At 37.8% G+C, this 17,606-nt stretch overlaps 3 protein-coding genes and 2 pseudogenes across 5 annotated transcripts; all 5 read right to left on the reverse strand.

Moving 5' to 3' along the window:
* Nucleotides 1-665: 665 nt before the first annotated feature.
* Nucleotides 666-2,862, reverse strand: LOC125193674 (uncharacterized). 3 transcript variants are annotated; one of them, XR_016128666.1, is made up of 3 exons: nt 2,079-2,209; nt 1,874-2,001; nt 1,261-1,386 (listed from the first exon to the last, which is right to left on the reverse strand). XR_016128666.1 is itself a non-coding variant. In XM_089056076.1 (3 exons), the coding sequence occupies exons 1-3, from the start codon at nt 2,820-2,822 to the stop codon at nt 1,289-1,291; spliced, it is 966 nt and encodes a 321-aa protein (XP_088912202.1). In that variant the 5' UTR covers nt 2,823-2,862; the 3' UTR covers nt 1,261-1,288. The 3 variants fall into 3 exon arrangements, 2 of the variants coding, with proteins under 2 accessions (XP_047947472.1, XP_088912202.1); XM_089056076.1 differs by having other exon boundaries at nt 2,083-2,862; XM_048091515.2 differs by having other exon boundaries at nt 666-2,001; nt 2,083-2,862.
* A 394-nt stretch (nt 2,863-3,256) lies between these two features.
* LOC125192754 (ribosome biogenesis protein BRX1 homolog 1-like) lies at nt 3,257-5,634 on the reverse strand. The gene is made up of 8 exons (XM_048090390.2): nt 5,315-5,634; nt 4,813-4,954; nt 4,649-4,727; nt 4,407-4,531; nt 4,148-4,249; nt 3,896-3,967; nt 3,721-3,819; nt 3,257-3,621 (listed from the first exon to the last, which is right to left on the reverse strand). The coding sequence occupies exons 1-8, from the start codon at nt 5,509-5,511 to the stop codon at nt 3,490-3,492; spliced, it is 948 nt and encodes a 315-aa protein (XP_047946347.1). The 5' UTR covers nt 5,512-5,634; the 3' UTR covers nt 3,257-3,489.
* Nucleotides 5,635-6,368: 734 nt separating this feature from the next.
* Nucleotides 6,369-8,752, reverse strand: LOC125197299 (subtilisin-like protease SBT3 pseudogene; annotated as a pseudogene).
* Nucleotides 8,753-12,252: 3,500 nt separating this feature from the next.
* Nucleotides 12,253-13,214, reverse strand: LOC148927370 (protein VACUOLELESS GAMETOPHYTES-like; annotated as a pseudogene).
* Nucleotides 13,215-13,262: 48 nt separating this feature from the next.
* Nucleotides 13,263-15,098, reverse strand: LOC125197278 (uncharacterized). The gene is made up of 2 exons (XM_048096005.2): nt 14,338-15,098; nt 13,263-13,617 (listed from the first exon to the last, which is right to left on the reverse strand). The coding sequence occupies exons 1-2, from the start codon at nt 14,802-14,804 to the stop codon at nt 13,263-13,265; spliced, it is 822 nt and encodes a 273-aa protein (XP_047951962.1). The 5' UTR covers nt 14,805-15,098.
* Between the last annotated feature and the right edge of the window lie 2,508 nt (nt 15,099-17,606).

Raw genomic sequence — 17,606 nt, forward strand, 5'->3', positions numbered from 1 at the left:
GTTTGAGTGTGTAATAAATAAATATTGTAGTGGATGTTGGGACCCACTTTTAATTGAGTGTCCAATAAATAAATGTTGTAGTTGATGTTGGGACCCACATTTAACACTTTTTTATTAATTGTAGTGGATGTTGGGACCCACTTTTAACACTTTGTAGATATTTTTTATTAATTTATCTCAACCGGAACTCCTAAAGCGGGACGCCCAAAATTGATCAACCGGGACTCCTAAAGCGGGACGGAGGGAGTAATTTATTTTACCAATTGTGCATTATCTAGTACTTTCGTTGTATTGTTAAGGACTAGATATCATAGGTAAACTTCTTGGTTGTATTATCTCCTTGATGATAGTGGATTTGTAGATCGATGAGTCTTGTGGTTTTTACCTCTTCATGTTGGAGACGGTTTTCCAAGTAAAATCTTGATGTTGCTATCTTTGTTCTCGTTTCTCATTATTATCACCTTAACTCGTCTACATTGAATGCAAATAAATTGTGCTTCTAATATATTCTTGCAAATTGACTATGCTTGGTTATCCATTGTGCATAGAATTATGTTCTCCCTCCCAACAACTTGTAACATTTGAAGCGTTTGATCCTATAAATTTTTATACTAAAATTTCACATTATAACTCAGACTGATTATAAACAACGTAAATTGCAAACCGGAAATTTTATTACAAAGCTTTCAGATTTAAGTCAAATGATACTAGTATATTTTATTTTACAACAATAGATAACCACAGTAAATTCGTAACCAAACTTCAAATGACACACCAAATATTTAAGTGGACAAAGATGGATTCATCACAAACTAAGAAAACAGTAGTACATAGGAGTAGTTATTTGCTAAAAATTACTCCTCTATGGAACACTCCACACTGTTTCTTCCATCAATAGCACGTATGTTATCTTTGTGTTTTTTTCCACACCACCATTGTAAACACATGAAGAAGTCACATTTGTCCGAAGCACACTGAAATCCAAGGGTACCATAAACCTTCCTTTTACAACAGGCGCTGCAACGCAACCTGGTGGTTAGTTGATGCACGACGGGGTGTGAGTGATGTTCCCCTAAATCATATCGCTGCCCAAACTTGACGTTCCGATACTCCCCCGACGTTGTGGGCAAGCATTTTGTATGGATGGAAACATCGGATTATCTGCAGTGATACATCCACCACTTTGGATTCATATATTCTTCGCAGATTTCGCAGTAGAATTTACTTGGATGGTTGGCGCTAGCATTGTACGTTAGCAGCAACAGGTGCTTATCCCATCTACGATTACTCACTTGTTTCGGCAGCAGTGCACACTCAGCGTGAAACATGATATGGCAGACATCACATTTGTAGGAGACTCGATCCCATGTACTCCAATTACATGCTCTGCAGGGGCGGATGTAACCGAATCTCGTTATCTCTTCAGTTTGCAGCTTGAGGTTATGGCGTAGGTGAGTTTCGTGTTTTATGGTATCGGGCAGAGAAACACACTTTATATCCACTTTGAAGTCGCACTTTGTGCAACCATAAAAGTGCCCATTTGTATAAAATTGACAAATGTTGCAAAAAACAGAGTCGAGTGTGGGAGGAGTTTGAAGGGTTAAGATGTGATGAGGTTCTTGGTGGAATGGGTGAGAGGAGAGCTCTACCGGTAACTGGAAGCAAGTTAAGTGGACAATGTAATTGCATTCACCACAACTTACGTACTTATTTAACGATGATATTGGTCCGGTGCATCCATCACATACTAATTTTGATTTTAAGCCACAGTTAAGATCAACATCATCATCACTATTATCGTTTTCTTCTTGATCATGCAGTGATGGTGAGATTAAACGTAACTGATGGTCGGGATTATGGAGTTTGTATTTACCTTTAACGATCTCATTATCATGAGAGATGGCCGGTATTCCTAATTTAGCAACAAAAGGTCCAATGATCTCTTCCGATGCGTCATTTATAGGAAACGCGACAACATTCGTATCGTCGTCAGTATTGCTCCTAGAAAATAAAACAAATAACTTGAAATTAGTTAATTGTACTCAAATGTTGGAAAATGGAGGATGTTATACTTATACTTGCATCATGAGGGCAGTTGTTGACAGGGCGCAATTGATATGGGAAACATATTTGCAAAGCCCACAATGGTAGACCCAATATCTAGGTAGCAACTCCTTGTAACACACTTGACACTCCTCCAAATGGTACTCGATGTATTCAAGTGGGAGGCCATAAGCAAGGGAGAGCGGGTGGTCGTGGAGGTGGTAGCGGTCGAGGGTGGCAGGTAAAGCTGCACAGCTCTCGTTGATGGAGTATTGACAAAGGATGCAGAGATAGGAGTTCCCTCGGTGTATGGATCCACAAGCATCGCACCTTATCCAAGCAGCGCGGCCAGGCCTCCACAGCAGTGTCAGCTCATGGTGCGGATGGCTCGGGTGTTTGATGCAGCTGCGTTCACTTGCACCCATCACTTCGATGCTCCTCGCGCAAACTGGGTGGATTTCGAATCTGCAAGAGCTAATACTGCAGCAGTAGCCAAAGTTGATCCCATAGTCGCAGACTGCGCAAATACAATAGCTTTGCTTTTGGACGAGGGTGTGTTGAGGGTGCAAGGAGAGAGTGATCTCTCGCGGCATTTCTGCACATGCTTCATGTAAGAGTGGGTAGCTGCAGCGGTGAGTGCATACGTAGATCGCCTCGCCGTAGAAGAAGCACCTCAGGCAGCCTTCACATTGGTTTCTTCTAGTGCCATCAAATTCGGTAAGAATGAGTTGATGGTGATGGATGGGATGATCAAGAAGAATAAACTCATTCTCACTCATATTTTCTCTCTTTTTACTCTTCTCAATTCACAAACAAACAATGTCTGTTTGATTTTATTTGAATTGATATGATAAATTAAGATTTCACCCTCTATATATATTGCATCAAGTGTGATTAGTACTGTCACTCCACTTTGATACTTGCCTTGTTAAGTTTTCACTTACCAGCACTTTATTTTATAATCTTTGCCTTCACCGAAGAGGAAATATATGTTCGAATTAACTCCACAAGTTAGAATATTATTAAGCTCACATGTGAGCAAAGAATATATCCAAATCAAAATTGTTTTTGCCTAAGAGTATCTTTAATTATCGCCTTCTACTATTTTTATAATTTACCATTTTGTAAAAATGCATTTATGCCATTTAGTTCGATTAATTTACCCAATTACGAATCTAATATATTATCTTCAAAAGTACTACTACAATACATATCTTCAAAAATCTCCAAACAGTGTGGATAAGCCTTTGGTTTCCATCTATATTCAGGAAGATGGTTGAGCACAGAACAAACACAGTTTATATGAAATAAAAAACAATTCAAGATAGGATACAGATTTGAACATGATGATTTGATGATCATTGCAACCAAAAACAACTATAGATAATCAAACACCTTTTTCACTATAGGAAGCAAATAAAAAGAGGTGCCAAAGTTATTATATCCTTACTCCTTCCACATATCAGCAAACTCATCGACTTCGAGGGGATTTTCCAGCTCATGCATCTTCTTCCTGGTTTTGGCTTTAACCTTCTTTGCATATTTCCCAGCCTTCTGCCTTTTCTCCATAGAGCGTATCTGGGGACGGTATAGAGAAAGGATAATTAAAAGGTTTCATTCAACAGAACCATGCAATGAATTTTGGCAATACCATGAAGAAATACTGCAAGAACTAACCGTGTTGGGTGAAACGTAGAAAGGATTCTCGTACAATGTTGGGCCGCCAAAGCTCCCACTAAATATCTTGATTGGGTTTAAGCAGAACCTTGGACCAACCTGCACAAGAAATATGTTAACACAAATTTTTGCAATGTAAACATTAGGTGTACAGATGTGGTGTATCTTCACAAACCTCAATCAACGTCATATTTTCCAAGTCTCCACGGTCTAACTTTTGTGCTGTACCAGTATGGTCGGTTGATATCTGCTTCACGAAAATGAAGATACTAAGATAAATTCCTCTCGTGGAGAAAGACTAACAACCGAGTATATTTGATGCACTAACATAGTTGTAGCTAATCACAGCTAGCCTCTTTAGTGCTCTATGCTTAGCATTTTGATATTATTAATATCCAATTATTTAACTTAAAGAAACATGACAAACCTGGTAATTACGGAACCATATGTGGTCATCGGCTATTGAGAAGACATATACATGGTCATGGTATGGTTTAGATTTCCTATGATCCTTTGGTGTGGCAAATATCTGAAATACATAAAGCAAAGTACAAAAATTTGAAATCATAAATCAATATATAAAGATGGTAAGACACTCATGACAGCAAAAAGCAATAAACATATGGAATAGGGCAAAATGAAAGAAATTCATGCATAAACAAGGTCTTGCTACTAGGAAGACCTACCTGAGTGATCATCTCCTTTAAAAGCTTCCAATGAGGGCTTTTATCGAAGTTGGCTGAAAATGTCAGGATAGGACGCGAACCCTTGAGATGATTTCCAGTAAGTTTCAGTTCCTCCATTGTGTGCACTTCAGACATCGACACACAATAAACATAATTACAACCAATCTAAAAGGCAGAGTAAAGGATTATGGGGCATTGGGAGGGTCGAATGTCTAAAAGTCAACAACTATAGCTGGCCATACCTGCATTAACCAAAAACTTGACAGAGGGACCATTGGGGCACTTAGCCATCCATAAGTAGAGATCTTTACCTTTCCTGCACTGCAGAGAGCAAGCATTGCTGTTACACAACCATTGATGTTTCTATCAAAAACTATCAGAAGATAAGTTGTGAAACTCATAGTACCTCAAAAAACAAGCATGAGGAGCAGCTCCTGAGCTCGACAAGCTCATTCAGATCTGTGCCTTTGCTCCCCTTGGACTCGACCTTGTTATCTTTCTTACAATGAGGCAATAAATCAACCAAGTTCAACATCAAATGCCGATACCTAAAATCACACAATTAACTAATCCAATAAAAAGAGTAATCCAATCCAATATAAACATAACACTGAGCAACTGAATAAACGCCAATGCCTAAAATCCCTCACTCAACATTTTCAATTAAAAATGTAATCAAATGCAAACATAACAGCTAACTGAATAAATTCCAATACCTAAAATAATTAATTCAACAATCCAATAAAAAAAAGAGTAATATAACTGCCTATACCTAAAACCACACATTCAACATTTCCAATAAAAAGAGCAATCAAATAGAAACATGGTACGAACTCAATTTTGGTCTAACGCCAAAAACTAGCAAAGCTCAACTCATCAAATACTGCATATAACTATAGGAACCAAACCTGAAACTAATGCGGCGAGAACAAGTAACCAAAACTTTCTCTTTGTTTCGGAAAAAAGGGGTAGAATCATTCTCCTTTACATCTTCAGGACTGGTTTTAAATCCGAAAAGAGTTCTTTTCGGCCTTTCCGGCGCGGTTTCTTCCTTGTTCTCATTTTCTGCCACCTTAGTTTCGCTGTGCTTTCGCTTCTTCGCCATTCCAGCTTAATTGAACTCTGAGAAGTAAGCACAAATATTGAGAAATTTCAGATGCCAAAACCGCTAGAGATTGAAGGAGATGAATGCAGCAGAGGTTAAACCCTAAACCCTGTTAGGAAAGAGGGATTTTGTCAATTTGTGCGATGCGAGTTTACGCTTGCTTTGGGCTTTTTGATGGGCTACATATTAAAGAGGCCCGAATTAGTTTTGCACAAAATGAAATGCAATTTACTCCTCGGTAAGAAGTTTTTTCATCGAATTAACTTCCCATGATAAATGTCACATATTTTTTTTTAGTTTATCCTAAAAAAATGTCATATTTATTTTTATGAAAAAATTATTCTCTCTCACATTAATATAAATAAGTATATATTATTTTCTTTCTTTATCTAACACACAAAACATCTCATAAAATCTTGTGTCATTCTTTAACTATTACTCCCTCCGTCCACGAAAATTCGTCCCAGTTTGACCGAGCACGTGTTTTAAGAAATGTAATGGAAAGTGAGTTGAAAAAGTTAGTGGATTGTGGGTCCTACTTTTATATATTAGTTTTATAATAAAATGTGAGTAGGAATGAGTTAGTAGAATGTGGAGTCCACTACCAAAAATGGTAAAAGTGAAATGGGACAAATTTTGGGGGACGGACGGAAATGGAAAACTGGGACAAATTTTCGTGGACGGAGGGAGTATCTAATATGGGACGGAGGGAATACCTGCTTAGTATATGTGACTAATGTGAGTTATAACTTTAAAAGAAAATTATTGAACTCTAAATTGAAAATAGAAAGACCGATATTCACTGGAATTTCTTGTGCATGAGAAAATTAGATACAAAGCATTCTATTTTGGGAATATTTTATGTAACTTGCTCTGAATTATTTTAAGTAATGGAGTAGTACATTTTATAACATCATTATTGGTTAAAATAGACCATGATTGGACTTGTAATTATTGTCGCATTATTCGAAGTTGTCGGCGGCGGCGGCGACCATAATCGGACTTCTCACTCGGTACTTGCCAGCTTGGTCGATCCAAATCACTGCACCTTCCCTGTGTTGAATCCTTATGTCAGCGTTGTATTGAATCGTGAGATAATAGCTAATTGTCTCGTATTTCTTCTTAAACACCAAAGTTTGAGGCCGAACTACGACTGTTGTGTTCACCGGCGCCTCCACCATAACTCTATATGTGGCCGCATCGCCTACATTTGTCACGTTTCTACGGAACCACCGAGTTAGCGTCCTCCCGATCTCCGCTGCACGAATCAGAGCCACGAACGACGGATAATTGAGGTCCGAGGATGGATTCGAACAATTGTAGCTCGACCTTATGATCGTCTGAGTCTGATTGCGAGCGAAGTTCATGGAACAAACTAGATTCACAAGATCTTGCAAGGAAGCGTCATAAACAAGGCCCGGGTCAAGCGCCCGGTTCGGGTCAACTTGACCCGACCCGATGCCAAACGGTGTGGCCACCGAGCCATCATGTGCCCGAATGGGCTGGTTGGTATTATCCAGAGGATTGGCGGTGGTCATCATAGCAGATTGTATCATTGCGGGGCTCCACTCAGGGTGCGCGGCTTTGAGAAGCGCCGCGACCCCTGAGATATGCGGGCACGCCATTGACGTGCCCGCCAGGAGGTTGTAGTCGGTTGCGAGGTCGATATTTCTACCGATACTTGCGGCCATAAGCTGAGGATGAAACGCTGCCAAGATCAATACTCCCGGCGCCATCAAGTCGGGCTTCAGGATGCCCTCATAGTTTAGCCCCGGGCCTCTCGACGAGTCATCTGAGAGAGCCGGCGCGGCTCTCGGCTCTTTGCCGAGAATGGTCTGTTTGAAATCGATGCTCGCTGTCGGGGTAGCGCTGCTCAGCGCGTAATCCGCCACTTGTCGTCCTTGCGCAGCCGTGATCACGACTCCAGGGTGAGGAAACGCGTTGAATCGGAAAATGGATGCGTCTTCCGTTATCACTATAGCCGCTTTCACATTGGAATCGGATAAGTCTCCCATAACGGTGTCGAAATCCGTGTCTCCGACGGTGATGTTGCAGACAATGATGCTATTTTCCGGCGCCTCCGCTAGCTCAGCTGCGGTGCAACCGAATAAGCTCTGGTTGTACACGATAGGCAGGTTGCGGACTATCGCCCTAGCCGGGAATGTGGTCCATCCGGTGATCGTTTTCCCATTTCCTAGAGTCAAATTTCCGGCAAACCAACGATCAACGGTGCCCGAAGCAACTATCACCGCCCAGGGGATTCCCGATCGGATAGTCCGAGAACCCGGGCCTCGATTTCCAGCCGATATACAAACCACGATTCCCTTCTCCCTCGCTCCGAAGCTAGCTATTGAAAGAGGGCTCTCATACAAATTAATTTCTAGAACACCCAAAGAAATCGAGAGTATATCGACTCCATCCGCCACAGCCTGGTCCATCGCCGCGAGTACATCCGACGAGACGCTGCTGCCGCCCCAGAGGGCCTTGTACACGGCCAGCCTGGCCCGCGGCGCCATCCCTCTCGCGGTCCCAGTGGCGTACCCGAAGAAGGAGGCCTCCTCCACGAAGTTTCCGGCTGCAATGGACGAGACGTGGCTGCCGTGGCCGTCGTCGTCCCTTGCAGTGTCGGGCACCTCAAAGGTGCCCGACACTTTCCAGCCTTGATTGAAGTATCTAGCTCCGATGATTTTGTTGTTGCAGAGCGAAGAGTTGAATCCTGCACCGCCGTCGCAGACTCCCTTCCATTTAGCAGGGGCTTGAGTAGTTATCCCACGATCGCTGAAGCTGGGGCTCTCGGGCCAGATTCCGGAGTCGATGACTCCGATTATGACGTCTTTGCCGTAGTGTGAGGCCGGCCAGAGACCGGAGGCTGAGTTGAGGGAGAGGAAGTCAGGGGTGTGGGTGGTGTCTGGGGTGACAGCAGAGTCGGGGTAAGCGGACACGAATCCTGGGGAGTGCTTTAGTGATTGGAGCTCAGTTTGGGAGATGGAGACGCTGAATCCGCAGAAAGCGTGGTCGTAAATGTATAGAAGCTTTGGGTTGGGATTGGTGGATTTGAGAAGGGAGGAATACCAGAAATGGTGAGAGGAGAAAGGTTTGGGCATGGAGGTTTTATCCATGTGGACAATGTAGGTGGATTTTTTATGTGATGAAGCTGCATTAGCCAAGAAAAAGCATAGCAGCAGAAACAGAGTCATTGTTGCAGTATGAAGCTCCATTTGGAATGTGACTGGTATATCAGTCAAACTGAAATACCAGTGTGCTATTGAACTAAGATATGAATATCCTCTTTTATACTCCAATTCCAAACCTCAACTTGGCAGGGCTGGCGGCTTATTATTTTTCATCTTTTTGCTCAATTATTATGTATCTGCTACACAGAACAAATAGCAAAGAATTACTCGTTTTTGGTACTAGAATTATGGAAGTGTTATTTAGTGAGTTAAGTAAAATTGAAAAAAAATATAAGATGGAAAATAAAATATGCTTGTGATCTTTTAAATAGTAGCCTATCCGAACACCCACTTGACAGGGCTGGCGGCTTATTATCGATGGACCCATGCCTTTCCTTTCAGAGAGAATTTTTTCAAATTATGAGAAATTGTGGTGGAACCTTTTGGTATTTATTGAGGGAGAAGCCGCCTCTGAGCTTAGTAAATCAACTAGTAGTTTTTTTACCAGCTCGATCATTCTAGAGTTTACAACTTTCAAACCAATGCATATGGAGTCTCTTCAATTTGATGTGAATTACGTAGTATACGTTAGTGGTTGGGTGTTTTATAATAATAGTAAAACTTGGGATTTGAATTACTGGTGTATAAAATGGTCAAATTGTGATGGCTTGATATTCAAAATCGCATTACTACAAATAGAGTAACATATCACTCTCTTAGGCATAAAATCATCAAGTAATGAAATATTTTTATTTCTAAGTTATACCCGAACAGCTTAGCCAAAATGATCAGATGATACACATACCATTATCGGGCATCTCACTCTATATTTGCCAGTTTTATCTGTCCAAATCACTGCACCTTTTATATGTTAGCGGCCTCGTATCGAATTGCATGAAAATTCCTCTTTGTTTCATTTTTTTTTGCTAAACGCCACAGTTTGAGGTCGAACTATGGTAAGTGATGGAACTAGAAATTGAAATAAATCAATGAAATTTAACAAAATAATAATAGTACTCCCTCCATCCCTCTGTAGTAGGGACATTTCTTTTCAGCACGAGATTTAAGAAAAATTGTTTTAAATAAGTTAAATAAAAGGAGAATAAAGTAGAAAGGAAAAATGTAGAAATATGAAGAGAGGTAAAGTAAGAGAGAGTAAAAGTAACTTTTTGTCAAAAACGGAAATGACTCAGCTACAATGGGACAACCCAAAAAGAAATATGACTCAGCTACAGAAGAACGGAGTTATTTAATCCAGCATATAATTTTATTAAATTTAGGGGTTTAATTTTATTGAAGTAGGAGAGATAGATTAAAAATGGATTGAAATGTTGTTAGAGTACTGTGGGGCAATTTGCCCAAATGAATGTAGTACTACTAATTTTGTAAATACCAAAATGAAAGGAAAAATATTACTACTAGTGTTACGAAGTGTTATGAAACAGAGAGTGTATATAATGACATGTTAAGATGCTACAATCATAAATTTATTTTCAAAATTTCCTAACTAATATACTATACGCCCTGTTTGTTTGTCACGAAAGTAAAGTTGTCAGGGAAAATGATTCCTGGGAATATGAATCCTAAGAATATGATTTCTGATGACTTTACTTTCCTGTGTTTGGAAACATGACAATATTTTGAATTTTATATTTTAATATAAAAAGTAAATTAAGAAATATAATAGTTAATTTATTATAATTATATGCAAAAAATGTATATTATCAACATTATTATCACGAAATTAGTTTCATTGCACGATTCTTTTGATGATGTGCTATAAGGTACAAGAAAATACCAACTTGCTCATCGACAGTTAGATTAATAGTAGGACTTAGTCTTCCAATCGTTTCAAGCATGATGAATTATCTAAACGTGTATTTATCCTAAAACAATTCTTCATAACATGTGGCAACACTCTCATAGATCAATCTATGAAGGTAGCGTGATCGGTCAATCTCATTCACAAAACGTAGGGCCTTTATATAATATTTTCGATAATAATGAGTAGTGATAGTTTTAATCACAAACATTATTAGCTTCAATATGATCATTCTCTTTTTTACAAACTATAAGAAAAAGAAGTTTCTTTGAATTTGATTTTATTGTTGTCATCTTTTTAAGACATCCTGAAAAATGAAAGTAAATATAATAAAGTTCTCAAGCATAATCTAATAAGGAACAAAGTATATAAGAGCTTGGAATAAAAAACAGGAAGCTTGATCAATATATGCATACAAACATTGAAGCAGCAGCATATAAAATTGTGGGTGACAATATACATGCTCACACAAACTCTATGAAATTGAAGAAACATAGTAATTGATAGTTTGATACCATAACTTAACTGAGGAAAATTTAACCCAAACAAAGATGCATGAATGTAAATATAAAATATGCCTAGCCTGCTTGACATCCAAAGAAAATATACGAAATTGATTAGAACAAAAAAAAGAAAGAGAAAAGGAAAGGAAAACGAAAGGAAGAATTATTGTGTTTCATAAACAATAATTCATCAATATGAGTAGCTGCGTCTAGAAGCAAATTACATTCAATCTACACAAAGTTAACAATTAAACAGTACATAAATGAATCAATCTACACAAAAGTTAACAATTAAACGGTACAAGATGAACCAACCAACTGCAGGTAATTACACAAATATTTTTTGATGACAATATACGCACAAAGATGTGGGTGTATGTGCTATTTGAGTTTTTGAGTGTCAATTACAGTCAATTACACAAATTAATCACTTGCACATGACAAATTATATGTAGGCAACTAAGAACAGATTACATACACGAAATTTATGAATTGAAAAAAAGTCTCATTGAGAACTTTACCTGATAATGGATATAACCATGAAATTGATAGATTTAAAGGGTGAAGATAACTCGGTAGAGGTGAGAGCAGAAATCGACAGAAGTGAAATACCTAGAAGAGAAATCAGGTATCACATCTTTTGTTCCGTAATTTTTAAAATCCTCAAATCAGGAAAAAAGAATACCAGCTTTAGACTGAGGAATCAGAATCCCAGTTTTTTCACTAACTTTCTCTGATTTTAGGAATAAGATTATTTTCCTTGTTCTCTTATTATTGCAACAAACGCTGGATTTTAAAATCTCAGATTACTTTACTGGTTAAAATCCTGACAAACAAACGGGGCCATGCAATGTAATGTAATGGTCATAATTGTTAAACACATAAATTCAAATATTCGGTTACATTCTTGGATGATTGACACGTGGCAATATTGTGGAATTAAGATTTATATAAGAAAAATATATATTTTAAAATGTGAGAATCATGAATATTTTATGTAATTGATAATGACATTCAAATGGACATAAGATTATCTTATGTTCATATCAGTTGTAATTCTATAAATTTAGTTTATTTTATTTCTATAGCAAATCACATTAATTCGAAATAAAACTTCAAATTACACATTGGATATCATACAACAAAGATGGATATAACTCAAAGCAGAGAAAAAAAAATACACTACCATGCAATTCTTAATTACAAGCGGTTGAAGTATGTATCCTCAATTAACTTCGTCATTTTAAGTTTTAACCACAGCGGTTTGGACACACGAAGAAGTCACTTTGTGTGAAACCGCCCCCTCCTGCCCCCCCCCCCCACCCCCACCCCATCCGCCACCGTGTGAAACACACTGAAATCCACGAGTACCATGTACCTTTCTTTTTCCACAGATGCTGTAACGCAACCTATTGGTTAGTTGATGCGCGACATGGTGGTGGTGAAGTGCCCGTACATTATATCGCTGTCCAAACTTGAAGTTCCGATACTTGCCCGACGTTGTCGGCAAGCACGTGGGATGGATGGAAACATCGCATTCTGAACAATGATACATCCACCTTTTGGGATTCATCTCTCCTTCACAGACTTCGCAGTAGAAGCTACTTGGGTGGTTAATGCTAGCATTGAACGTTAGCGCCAACACGTGCTTATCCCATCTACGATTACTCACTTGTGGCGGCAACATGGCACATTGAGAATGCAATCTGATTTGGCAGACATCACAGTTGTAGTAGGCTTGAGCAAATGTATTAGCACCACACGCACTGCAGTTGTGAAAAGTGCTATATTCCATCGTTATCTCTGGAGCGACCAAGTTGAGATGATGGGGTGGGTGAGCTAAATGTTTTATGGTGTTGGGTAGAGAAGCGCACTTTATATCTATGCTGAAGTTGCACGATTTGCACTTATAGAAGAGCCCGTTTGTATAAAAACGACAGATTTTGCAAAAAACCAAAGTTGAACAGTTTGGGAGATGCTTCAAGGGATAGGATGTGATGAGGTTTTCTGTGGAGTGGATGAGGGGGGAGCTCCAGTGGTAATTGGCAGCAACTTAAGTGGAGAAGGTAGTTGCATTCACCACAACTTATGTACTCCCTCCGTCCCAGAGAAGTTGGCATACTTTGAAAATGGTACGGGATTTTAGGAGGTTTTGTTTTGTGTGTTAAATGGAGATAGAAAATATAATTTTTATATTCATGTGAGAGAGAACTTTTTTCAAAAAGGGAAATGTGACATCTTTTGTGGGACAAATTAAAAAGGAAAGTGTGCCAACTTCTCTGGGACGGAGGGAGTAGTATTTATCTGTTGATGAAATTGGTGTGGTGCATCCATCACTACTAATTTTCCATTCAAGCCATAGTTAAGATCAACATCTTCTTCTTCATCATCATCATCGACGACATGGTCGTTTAGTTCCGGATAATGCAATGATGAGATTAGGCGTAACAGATGGTTTGTATTATGAAGTTTGAAGTTGCCTTTGATGATCTCATTATCATGAGAGATAGTCGTTACTCCTAATTTTGCAACGAGAGGTCCAATAAGCTCTTCAGCTGCATCTTCTATTGGAAACACAGTGACATTTGCATCCACGTTCATATTGCTCCTAGGAAAAAATTCAAATAAATAAATTTTATATTAATAAGATAAGATGGGGCAAATAGATTTAGAAACTATGGTGTATATATAGATAGGGGAGCACTAGGGTGCCCCTTATTTAGAGTCACAACGTACATCCAATTTGGTACTGCCATATGACACAAAACATGCAATATTTTAAACACAAAAATGCAATCTAGTTGTATATGCATTTCCGCAGATTGCATTTTAGTTGTAGGTAAATTGCATTTATAGTGTTGAGTTTTGCATTTTCACATAAATTGCATTTTATATTGTTAAGTTTTGCATTTTCACATATATAAATGCAATCCGTCTATATAGAAAATGCAAATTAAACAGTTAATATCTAAAATGCAAAACTCAACAATAAAAAATGCAATGTGCATATAACAAAAATGCAATCTGCCGAAATTCATTTATAGCTTCTACAAATATATATTGCATTTTAGTGTTTACAATATTGCATTTTTTGTGCCACATGGCAACACCAGATTGGATGTACGTTGTAACTTTAAAATTAGTTGTTATACTAGTACATCCCTATATAGATATCATGATTGAATAATGATATGATAACAATGAGTCATAGCCACATCTCCCACTAAAATAATCTCACAACTTAATTATAGATGAATAATCATATAACATTTGCGCCTTTTTTGACTCAATTACTCAATAACAAAACATTTGACGGTTGGGATCTTACGTGATGAAGGGAGATGTTGAGATGGTGCAGTTGAGATGGGCAACATATCTGCAAATCCTACAGTGATAGACCCAATATCGAGGGAGCAACACCTTGAGGCACACATCACACTTGAAATGGTACTTGAGATATTCAAGTGGGAGACGATAAGCCAAGGAGAGCGGGTGGTTGTGGAGGTGGTGGCGGTCGAGACTGGCAGGTAAGGCCGCGCAGCTCTGGCTGATGCAGTATTGACAAAGGGTGCAGAAATAGGAGTTCCCTCGGTGTATGGCGCCACAAGCATCGCACCTTAAGGAGGCAGCTCGACCGGGCTTCCACAGAAGAGTCAGCTCATGGCGCGGATGGCTCGGATGTTTGGTGGATCCGGAAGCAGCTGCAGCCATCACGTCCATGCTGTTTACGCAGCCGAAGTGGACCCGGAATTGGCATGAGCTACTGCTGTTGTACCCAATTTGAAACACCCCCATATTCACAGATGGCACATGGGTGGGACCACACTCCTTTGGGCCTTTGGACGAGGGTGTGTTGAGGGTGCAAGGAGAAGGTGATCTCTGCCGGCATTTCTGCGCATACTTCGTGTAGTGTTCGTCACGGCATCTGTAGATCGCCTCTCCGGAGAAGATGTACTTCTCACAGCCATAACAATAATGGTCTGCTCCATCAATGCTAGCTGATTTGGTCAGAATGAGTGGATGAAGATGGGCGGAATGATCAAGAACCACCTCCTCCTTTTCCCGCGCCTCTTTCTTAATACGGAGAATACTATTCTTCTCAACTCCTTTACTAGTACTACTACTCCCTATTTCCCTTTATACTTGCCTTGCCAACACTTTATTCATTCCAATTCAATCCACAAGCTTGGAATATTATAATCTTCACATTTCAGCAACGAATATTCAAATGAAATTATTTTTGCCAAGAATTTATTCAATTATCCTATCCCCTTATTTTGTGTTCCCGAGAAAAAAAGGCATACTACTATATGTTATACATACTGAGACATTAATGTTTATGAGACAGTAGCTTGATCACAATCACAAAACAAACCGGTTTGTTTAATTAAGCATTGACTATTGGATCTCTAATGTGCTCATCTTTAGTGGTTTTATTATACTACTATTTTTTTCAACCTTTGAAAATTAATCAAATTTGTTTATAGACTCCAATAATTGTATGATGAATCATATTCCAATGTTTTAAACTTACAAATTATATCTCTAACTTTCAATTTATATCAATTTCTAATATTGTAGTTCCACTTCAATAGTGAAATCGTGACATGATATGTAGGAAGATCTAATATTTTTCTTCTAACAATAAGCTGAATGCTTTTTGCAGGGGAGATTATCTATAAGTACTGCATAGACAAACATAAAAGTGATGGTGAGATCACTCACTTATATTTATGTGTGTAGTATGAGATGTCATAGGTGACTTTTATTTTTAAAAAAATGGAATGATAGTTTTAGAAATAATTATAAATAAAAAGAATGATTAACTTGATAAAGATGAAGATAGAATTGGTAAGGCGAAAAATATAGGCTAAAATTGATACAAATACTACTCCATGTTAAAACTAATAAAGTTCAAAATAAAATTTATTAAATTATTAACGAAGGATAAATTTGATCATTCCTATTTCATTACTCCCTCCGACCCACAAAGATAGTCCCACTTTGACCCGGCACGAGTTTTAAGAAATGTAATAGAAAGTGAGTTGAAAAGGTTAGTGGAACGTGAATTCTACTTTTATATATTAGTTTTATAATAAAGTGTGAGTAGGAATGAGTTAGTAGAATATGAGGTCTACTACTAAAAATAATAAAAAGTGAAATGGGACAAACTTTGTGGGACGGACAAAAATAGAAAAATGGGACAATCTTTGTTGGACGGAGGGAGTATTAAAGTTGAGACAAATGGTTAGAAAAATTATAGTACTAAAATTTTATAAAATTATGTGCAACTATAAAAACCAGCCTGTAAATTTGTAAAAGTTAGTGTTTATTTTTTCAATTGTCACGCATGTTTTAATTGAGTGAAATTATACTATGACGATAATAATTTAAGTTTATATTTGTAACAGTTTGAAAATTCAAATTTTATAACGATAAAAGTTTAAGAAAAAAAACAATTTAACTAAAGGATTGTGTGAAGAATTTTCTAATAATTAGTGTCCGGTAAGGATTTTTGAAAAGAAAATACTTACTACCACCGTCCCAAGAGATATATAAGTGAGGCATTTCTTTGTTTTTACTCATTTTAGAAAAAATAATATTTCATCCGTTCCAAGGTAGTTGAGGCATTTCTTTTGGTTACGAGATTTAAGAAACTGATATGTTAAAGGTTAGTGTGGAGAGAGTAAAGTAAGAGAGGAAATAAAATAAGAATGAGGAAAAGAGAGTTATATAAGAGAGGAAAAAGTTTTTGTCAAATAAGAAAATGATTCAACTACCTTGACACAGCTTAAGAGCATCCACATCCATGTTCTTGCCAAGAGCATAGATGTGGGTCTGAATCCACTTTTATTCATTTTTAACTCTCCGCTCTTCTGCAAGAGCATGCTCAAGGGTCTCACCATTAATTCTATTATTCAATTAAAATACTTCAATTACTAAAAACATTTCCACATATTAAAATGCATTTAAAATACCCGTAATACTATTACAAATTACTAAAAAATTAAAATATTACATAATAAAATCCTAAAAAATTAAAAATTACATAATTAAAATCCTAAAAATTGAGATTGAGAGAGTTGTATGGTGTAGTGTGATTTTTTATGTTGAAATGGGGGTATTTATAGATGAAAGTGTGAATTTCAGGGTAAAAATAATGGAAAAATAAATTAAAAGTGTGGAAAAAACAAATATATTTAATTGGGAAGTGAGAATTTTTTTTTTTTTTTAAATCTGAATTTTTCAGATCTTTTTGAAATTTTTAAAAAATAAAAATGAAAAAATGATAAACCAACGTTGGCCAATCAAAGCATGCCACGTCGATTCCTCGTGCTCTTGCCGTCGGCACGGTGGTGCTCTTAGCTATAGCACGGCCGTGCAAGAGCACAGCGGTGAGCACATGCATGTTCTAAAAAGGAATACTATAACTCAACTACCTTGGGAAGGAGAAAGTATAAAATAATTAAAGTGGAGACAGAGTAAAGAGTAAAGTAAGAGAGAGAATAATGTAGAGAACACTCTTTTCTCTACATCATTCTCTATCTTATTTTACTATTTCTCCATTCTAACTATTTTATAGTACTCCCTTTGTCC

The sequence above is a fragment of the Salvia hispanica genome, chromosome 4 (genome assembly GCF_029641045.1).
Source record: "Salvia hispanica isolate PSC_SH4W2 chromosome 4, Shi_PSC_v1, whole genome shotgun sequence".
NCBI lineage: Eukaryota > Viridiplantae > Streptophyta > Magnoliopsida > Lamiales > Lamiaceae > Salvia > Salvia hispanica.

Bases quoted from the DNA above. Each gene is read 5' to 3' on its own strand.
- LOC125193674 (XM_048091515.2), bottom strand. From the start codon at position 2,822: ATGAGTGAGAATGAGTTTATTCTTCTTGATCATCCCATCCATCACCAT. The intron at 2,002-2,082 runs GCAAGTATAAGT...TTTATTTTCTAG, and splicing joins TCAACAACTGCCCTCATGAT to GAGCAATACTGACGACGATA.
- LOC125192754 (XM_048090390.2), bottom strand. From the start codon at position 5,511: ATGGCGAAGAAGCGAAAGCACAGCGAAACTAAGGTGGCAGAAAATGAG. The intron at 4,532-4,648 runs GTATGGCCAGCT...CGATGTCTGAAG, and splicing joins CAAGTTTTTGGTTAATGCAG to TGCACACAATGGAGGAACTG. The intron at 3,968-4,147 runs GTTTGTCATGTT...TTCGTGAAGCAG, and splicing joins TATGGTTCCGTAATTACCAG to ATATCAACCGACCATACTGG.
- LOC125197278 (XM_048096005.2), bottom strand. From the start codon at position 14,804: ATGGGGGTGTTTCAAATTGGGTACAACAGCAGTAGCTCATGCCAATTC. The intron at 13,618-14,337 runs GTAAGATCCCAA...ATTTTTTCCTAG, and splicing joins TCAACATCTCCCTTCATCAC to GAGCAATATGAACGTGGATG.